At 33.1% G+C, this 8,780-nt stretch overlaps 1 protein-coding gene across 1 annotated transcript; it reads left to right on the forward strand.

The window, feature by feature from the left end:
* Positions 1–1,632: 1,632 nt before the first annotated feature.
* Positions 1,633–4,381, forward strand: LOC140962986 (sugar transport protein 14). Its single transcript, XM_073422158.1, has 4 exons — positions 1,633–1,978; positions 2,642–2,964; positions 3,046–3,675; positions 3,761–4,381. The coding sequence occupies exons 1-4, from the start codon at positions 1,837–1,839 to the stop codon at positions 4,208–4,210; spliced, it is 1,545 nt and encodes a 514-aa protein (XP_073278259.1). The 5' UTR covers positions 1,633–1,836; the 3' UTR covers positions 4,211–4,381.
* The last annotated feature ends 4,399 nt before the right edge of the window (positions 4,382–8,780 follow it).

Genomic DNA, 8,780 nt, shown 5'->3' on the forward strand with positions numbered 1-8,780 from the left:
TTTTTGACTTATCAGATACATTTCTTATGTTGTAATTGGTGGTGGTTTATTTATGTTTGTGTGTCTTCATTAATATATTTTTTAATAATAATATATTTTTTAATATGATAACAAAACAAAACCAATGAGAAATACGAGACTTTTTTTCCAAAATATGTACATATCACGATGCAGAAAAATAATAATTAAACCATTTTGTTGACTATAGCAAGCAGCACTCGTCACACTTGGTCCACTAAACTTTAATTATTTTTTACTCATATTTCACATTTATAGAAATAAATAAATAAAATAATAATAAATGTGACAGTTTCATACATTAATTTCATGAAATAGATCAATAATATGACCAAACTTATACAAAATAACTTTTCATATTAGATATGGGTCGGATCAACCCATTTCATAGATATATATTCTTGATATCATCTCACAAGAGATCTAGTAAAAAATAATATATTAAAATTCAAATTACATATAATTCTCTTTTTCAAAAACAAGCTGCCGATTATTAATTTTCACAATCTTGTTCATCCTTATCAAATCCGTCATATAATCAAAAACATTGGAACTTATAATTTATCGATTCACTTTTTCAAAATTTCGTTATCAAATATCAAACTAATTACATAAAAAAAATTATCTAATCACATAATTAATAAATTAATGTTTACCTAATTATTTCAACTACCTAATTATTCCAACGTCCACCGATATATATTCATAGGATATTTCCACATGCATGTAAAATCCCATAATTAAAAACTCATCAATGAGGTGATACAAATTAATTTTACGATTGATTCGATGGTTTTATTTTCAAGCAACTCAATCCGATTTAAAATCAATGTTCAATTCAGGATCGATTCCAGATTCATCGGTTCGATAAGTATCCTAACGACGATAGGTGAATCATACATACATACATACATATATATATATGTATATATATATCGAATTTATTTACACACAAATATCTTATCATTTAATTAAAGTTGATGTCCATGTACTAACTAAATTCTAATTGATTTGATAAATCTAAGACGTTATCACATATCTTTATTCGTGAGAGTGATCAATCATATCCATATTTGCATAAAAAGTAATATATTCGACATAAAAAGTAATACTTTTTTCGTGGATGACTCATATAGAATATATGTTTAACAAAATTGACCCGTGAGACCGTCTCACAAAAATTTTTGTGATTATTATTATACAATCACCATATAACTTTATTAATAATTTTTTTTAATATTTTCCTAAACATCCTTTCGTTTAAAATTTTTTTGTCATATCTTTATCTAGAAATTTAATCATATCTTTATCTATATTTTAAATTTTTATATAATCTATATTTCTTAATAAAAAATATGAAAAAATTTCTAATTTTAAAATACAAAAAATTATCATTTTTAGAAAAAGACTTAAATTGTATAAATACGCAAGAAACTGAAAGATACCGATAAGGTATCACCATCAATAATTTTGGATTACACTAACATTAGTGCAATTATTAATTAATGATAAAAAATAATGAGAATAAAAAAAAGGATAATACGTCAAAAATATGGGAAACTAATAGTCAAAGTAAGCCAAGTTGGATGAATGAAACAAACCAATGANTTGAAACTTACTCCAGATAAAATTTCAAGTCCGAAGAATTCGTGCTTCGGAGTTATCCGCTTAACGAAAAGATTTTTTTTTCCAAACAGATCACGATAAGAATAATAATTTGAGGCATTAAACTTGATTATCCGTCTATATATCTGAGCGCTTGAGTTTTGTTCCTCAATCTGTATCTCCATTTCTTGAAGGTTAGGGAAAAAAGTAGCCATGGCTGGCGGAGGGGTTATGGATTCCAATACGGGAGCAAGAGCTCATCTTTATGAATACAGAATCACCTCTTATTTCATTTTTGCTTGCATTGTTGGGTCTATGGGGGGTTCTTTGTTTGGCTATGATCTTGGCGTTTCTGGTGAGCTTTTTGTCTCTATCTGTGAATTTTGATTCTTTTTTGTTATTTCGAATGTTGGGAATCTTAAAGTTGTCTTTTTGTTTTTTTCATTTACTTTTCTTTACCTTTACTGGGTTTTCTGGGATAATTCATTGTGTTTCATGATTCTTGGATCGTTGTGTATTTTTTTGGAGGTTTTTAATGTGTTAGATTAGAATTCTTGTTTTTCTCAAATGGATCTAGATCTGTGGAAGTGGTTGTTTATGTTGAGAACACAGTGGAGAAAGAATGATTGAGAGATTTGGTCAAAAGGGTAACTACAAGAATGTGAATCCTTGAATTGATTTTTTGATAGTACGTATATATGTTTTGGCTTGCTGGTGGGATCATAACCTGTTGATTTTTTAGCCGTTTGGTGTTATTTTTTTAGTTTTTTTTAGATTTGTGTATATTTGTATGCTATACATCTGCATAAAAGTTTTGGGATTTTAGTTTAGTCCATTCTTCTAAACTTTTGGATTGCTGCTGTTTTTGAGTAAACCATATACAGTAGTTTCTTCCGTATATTTTGACCTTGTGTGTTTTTTTAATTAAAATATTAATATTTGGAGAATTATTTAAAAGTTGAAATTTGTAGGGATATATGACTATTTGAAAGTTGAAATTTTTTGGGGTATATAACAGGTGGAGTGACTTCCATGGATGATTTTCTCAAGGAATTTTTCCCGCATGTATATATAAGAAAACAAGAACATCTTACAGAAACAGATTACTGTAAATATGATAATCAGATATTGACTCTCTTTACATCATCTCTCTACATCGCGGCATTGATTTCCACCTTCGGAGCATCCTATGTGACCCGAAACAAAGGTAGACGAATCAGTATCATTTGTGGATCCATTAGTTTTTTTGCAGGAGCAATCCTAAATGCTTCAGCACAAAACATCTTAATGCTGATCATCGGTAGGTTACTTCTTGGTGTCGGCATTGGATTCGGCAACCAAGTAAGCAAAAGTATTAATGCTCTACATGAAAAAACAGGATGAAAAAATAATAGTGTATTTGATATTTTGATTCTTGAACAGGCGGTCCCTTTGTATCTTTCGGAAATGGCTCCAGCTAAGATCCGTGGAGCTGTTAACCAGCTGTTTCAACTTACAACTTGTTTGGGAATTTGGGTAGCTAATTTTGTTAATTATGGGGTTGAAAGAATCCATCCATGGGGGTGGCGATTGTCGCTCGGTTTAGCTGCAGTCCCGGCTACACTCATGTTTGTTGGTGGGCTTTTCTTGCCTGAAACCCCAAATAGTCTCGTTGAACAGGGAAAATTGGAAGAAGGGAGGAAAGTCTTGGAGAGAGTTAGAGGAACCCCGAAAGTCGATGCCGAGTTTCAAGACCTTATTGATGCTAGTCGAGCTGCCAAAGCCATAAAGCATCCATTTAGGAATCTTCTGCTGCGAAAAAACCGACCCCAATTGGTGCTTGGTGCTCTAGGAATTCCGGCATTCCAGCAACTTACTGGCATGAACTCGATTCTCTTCTATGCCCCAGTCTTTTTCCAGACCTTGGGATTCGGCTCAGGCACATCCCTGTACTCTTCAGTGATTACTAGTTCAGCTCTGGTTGTGGCTACACTGATATCTATGTTTCTGGTCGACAAATTCGGCAGACGAAAATTCTTTCTGGAAGCGGGATGCGAACTGTTCCTTTGCTCGGTAATTACTTCAAATCTTATAAAACTCATTTATTTTTAAATAATAAACCACGAATGCTGATAAAAATTCTTGACTACACACACAGGTTGCCACTGCCATAACTTTGGCTCTAGAGTTTGGACAAGGCAAAATGCTGCCTAAAGGAACCGGTATCTTCCTTGTGATCGTGATATGCATATTCGTGCTCGCTTACGGAAGATCTTGGGGACCTTTGGGCTGGTTGGTCCCGAGCGAACTCTTTCCACTCGAGACAAGATCGGCTGGACAAAGCATGGTCGTCTGTGTTAACATGATCTTCACTGCATTGATCGCGCAGTGTTTCCTTGCTGCTTTGTGCCACCTCAAATATGGGATCTTCCTAGTATTCGCAGGCTTGATTTTTATCATGAGCAGCTTCATTTACTTCCTATTGCCCGAAACGAAGCAGGTTCCCATTGAGGAGATTCATTTGCTGTATCAGAGTCACTGGTTCTGGAAGAGATTCTGTGAACCGGAGGGGAGGGCAGCAGCTGAGTTGCCTGGACATAGTGTTTAGAATCCTCTAAATTTCTAATTTCTTTTTCATGCCAAATGCAATAGGATTTCAAAGTTGATATTAAGTTTGTTATTGGAGTGGAACTTAGTTAATAGTATTTATCATCCATTTGACTTGATCTCCCTATTCTGGATAATTTTATTACTGAATGTATGAAATTCAGTGACTTTTTGCAGATGAAGCTCTTAAGTCTCCTCTTCTTGAACTCGAAAAGGGTCCATCTTTTTTATATATATAAAAAAAATCAAACCTATACTAAAAATGTTTAATATATAAAAGAATGCACAAAAATTTTTGTGATAAAAGTCTCATGAGTCAATTTTGTAAGACAAATATTCTATTTGAATTGTCCATAAAAAATATTATTTTTTTATATAAAAAAAATTTAAATTTTATTGTAAAATGAGCATGATTGACTCATTTCACGGATCATGATATTCACAATAGATCTGCTAAAGAGAATTTTAGTCACGGGTTTCTAGGTCCAGCGGTATACCATATGTTCGAACCCTCAGACAACATAAACTTCCCTCCCCCATGGCCAATCGTAACTAAAAATAAATAAATTCTCCTCCGAATTCGATTGAGTAGGCTCTACATGACATTTAATATAACACAAAAACTCTTGTGATCAAAGTTAATTTCATGTGAAAATTTTCAACCCGACACAATTAATGAAAAAATATGTCAAAAATATTATTTTTAACATTAATTTCGTATAAATTCGACCCATCTGACGAATATATATACTCCTAAAATCCTGTCACCAAAACACAATATGATATAATTTTCCCAAGTGGAAGTCTTGCCCCGGCGTTGACTCTATATAGATATCAAATCAGGGTGGTCCCAATTAGTCCCTTTTTCAAATAATGCAGATATTGACGTTAGGATTGCGAAACTGGAAAGGTTCAAACATGATCGCATATACCATCGTATTTGTCGAGTGGGACCAAAGAGATTGTCGCACAGTAGAAGAATAGACGTTCTCGTGACATTTTGGCGGAGATAGTGAGTGCAATTTTGTCTGTTTTACCCATTAATTTTAGGGGGAAAATATTATTTTTTAAGGATAAAAATGTAAAATGATGTTGGTATAACGAAGGTTAGACAAAAAAAAGTTTGTGTCCAATGGTCAAGTTTTATAAAATAGTCGAGATATAAGTTGTGTTTACTTTAAATTATATAGTGATTATTAAAGTAATTAGATAATATTTATAATAATGATAGGTAAACAATGATAGTTTTGGTTTGATTCATTATGATTATGATTATGATTATGATTATGATTAAATTTAAATTAAATTATGATTTCTAATTTAATCTTTATAATTATACTTTGTATGATAAAATTAAATGATAATATAGTTGAAAATTATTGTTTTCACATTTTATATTATATATTTAATTTTTTTTGTTTTAAATAGTTTATGATTAAAATATTTTATAATGTTCATTTTAAAAAACAATAATTTAAATTCAAAATAAATAGATACGGATTTTTTTTTTAAAGTGCTTAATATTTTTTTGTAATTTAATGTAGGTCTGATCATTTATCGCTTAAACAAAAATTATAGTTGATTGTAATAGTGCAATTCAAATCCTTTAAACTACACAGCAGTCCAAGCGCCATGTTTCTATCGCTCTATTCAGAAGGGACATTATTGCACATCGGAAATATCTTTTCTAATAATTGCACTCCTTGCAACAAATGAAAATCAAACTCATGAACTTGGCTCTGATATCAATTATAGGACCGAGCGTTTGTCGTTTTACCAAAAACTATAGCTGGTGGTAATGGTGCAACTCATATCTTTTAATCGCACAGCAGCCTAAACGTCATTGTTCGATCGCTCTTCCAGGTAGAGACTGTTATTGCATCTCAACAATAATATTGAATAATAATGCAATATAAATAGAAGACCATGTATTTGGATCAAGTGTTTAATACTAGGCCAAAAGCTATAGTTGTAAGCCAATACGCAATTTTATTTCTTTATACTTGTGGCAGCGCAAAGTGCACCTATTTGAGTGCTAATAAGTCGGGCCGTTAGGCCCATGTGTCCGGGGAGGTGCGTGTCTATCTACTGGTGCTGTCTCATATTCTTTAGAGATCAGTCTTACCCTTTCCCTACCATCAGCCTTGTCTCTAACAGATACAATATTACCTGTTAAGATATGGTGTCACTCTTTTACTGCCCACTTAGCCAACCAGATCAAGTGGCGCAATATCAGCAGCTTGACGCATGAGAACTTCCCAAGAAGTCACATATCTCAGTATTAATCTTATTCTTGCACGCTTAACCTAACATTTATCCCCAAGAAGTATAGAAATATGTTTCTTGGGAGACTTGAACTCATGACCTCGCTCTGACACCAATTGTTTGGATCAAGTGCTTACCACTAGGCCAAAAGCTATAGCTGTTAGTCAAGACGCAAATTTATTTCCTTATACTTGTGGCAGCGCAAATTGCACCTATTTGGCTGCTAATTGGTCGGACTGTTAGGCCCATGAGTCCGGGGAGGTGCATGTCTATCTGCTAGTGAAAATCAAAGCGGCGCAACATCAGCAGCTTGATGCATAAGAACTTCCCAAGAAGTCATCCATCTCAGTATTAATCTCACTCATGCACGCTTAACCTAACACCATTTATTTTTAGTTAGTAATATCTAAAACTTTTAGATTTTAATTTTGTTATTCTATTTGTTCTAATTTTTATAAAAAAATTATTGTAACTAATTCTTAATCTTCTGATACATCACATAGAGTGTCTGATAGGTAACTATGTTAGATTATTACCATATATGTGTTATTTTTTCCGTCTAAATCTTTGGATACATTACATAGCGTGTCTGACACGTATCCATGTCATGTCCTTATCATAACCATATTGATTTTTCTGTATTAATCTTTGGATACAATATGTAGCGCATGCGACACATATCCATATATGTCTTTACCATATCTTAGTTATTTTTTGTTTTAATCTTTAGACACATCACATAGCATGTTTGTGTTATTTTTTCATTCTTAATCTTTGGATACATCACATGACGTATCTGACACATATATCTGTCGTGCCCTTACAACATCTGTGTTATTTTTTTTGTCTTAATATTTCGATACATCATGTAACATGTACTACATGGAGAGAAATTTTTTTAAAACAAAATTATTTTATTATTAAAAAATTAAATACAGGTATACTTTGTAATATTTAATCATAAAATACTCGTAATAATAATATTTGATATACATTAAAAAAATTCTAAAACAGTCTTAATTTAAAAATAATATTCTTTAAAAAAACTATTGATTTAAAATAAATTATCTAAAAAATAGAAATAATTAGACTGTAAGTGTTTCCAATATTCATTTATAACAAATTCTATAGCAATCAAGTCTACAGAAGAAAACAAACAAACAAACCAAAAAAAAAAAAATTTTTAATCTTTGAAAAACAATAGTTATTTATAAATTTAGAATTGGAAAAGATAATATAGAACTATTATCGATTTACTGGTTTATTATTGCACTTTGATTTTTTTGAATTGTACTCGCCCTGTTCTTCATAACTTCAAACACATGAATAATGGAGTGATCAATAAAAAGAAAGATACTATTTTCATATTCTTTAAATCACGTAGAGTGTGTGACACGTAAATATGTCGAATTCTTATCATATATATGTTCTTTTTCCATCTTAATATTTGGATACATCATGTATGTACGTATTGTATCCAACACATATCTCTGTCATGTAATTATCATATCTGTGTTATTTTTTTTTCGTTTTAATTTTTGGATACATCACATACCATGTCCGACACATATCCATGTCGTGTCCTTACTATATTTGATTTACATTTTCCATCTTAATATCTTTCAATACATTTTGTAATTTGTCCAACACGTATCACCGGATGTCCTTACCATATTTTAGTTATTTTTCGTTTTAACCTTTATATACTTTCCAACACGAAATATTTTTTGTTGCCTAGAGGTGAACATGCTGTGTCTAAGGCGATATGATGAAGGGATTCTAAGGAACACTCAGCTCTTGGTGAAAAACGATGGGGTCATGTGTGTGGCTAAGATGTCGGGTGACTTTGGTGTAGTGTTGGGGTGAGTTCGGTCGGCTGGGGGCCTGGGGCTATGGTCTGGTGCGTGTCTAAGGGTCCTAGGATGAGTCTGTTTATGGTGGTTCATGGCCTGGAGCGGCAGTCAAGAGGCTGAACAAAGAAAGCTGTGGCTGTGCAATTTGGGTTCACGTAGAGGAAGTCACGGCTGTGGGGTTTGGGGCGGCTGCTGGACGGGGCCAGGGCACGGGGCAGTGTCTTGGGTCGTTCCTTATGGTCCTAGGGAGGGCCTGGTGGTGTTGGTTCAGGGCTGGGTTGGCTAGGGAAGGTGGCTAGACCAAGAAGCAACCAGCTGCACCAATGGGAGACAGGTTAGGCTAGTCACGGCTCTTGGTTGCTTTGGGGCTCAGGCATTAGTTCTGAGTTTGAAAGGGGTGTATCATGGTCTTAAGTTATGTCTAAGGGTTGGGTCTAGGGCCTGGTTCAGGTC

The sequence above is a fragment of the Primulina huaijiensis genome, chromosome 17 (assembly GCF_012295235.1).
Source record: "Primulina huaijiensis isolate GDHJ02 chromosome 17, ASM1229523v2, whole genome shotgun sequence".
NCBI classification, from domain to species: Eukaryota; Viridiplantae; Streptophyta; class Magnoliopsida; order Lamiales; family Gesneriaceae; genus Primulina; species Primulina huaijiensis.

Bases quoted from the DNA above. Each gene is read 5' to 3' on its own strand.
- LOC140962986 (XM_073422158.1), top strand. From the start codon at position 1,837: ATGGCTGGCGGAGGGGTTATGGATTCCAATACGGGAGCAAGAGCTCAT. The intron at 2,965-3,045 runs GTAAGCAAAAGT...ATTCTTGAACAG, and splicing joins GCATTGGATTCGGCAACCAA to GCGGTCCCTTTGTATCTTTC. The intron at 3,676-3,760 runs GTAATTACTTCA...CTACACACACAG, and splicing joins GCGAACTGTTCCTTTGCTCG to GTTGCCACTGCCATAACTTT.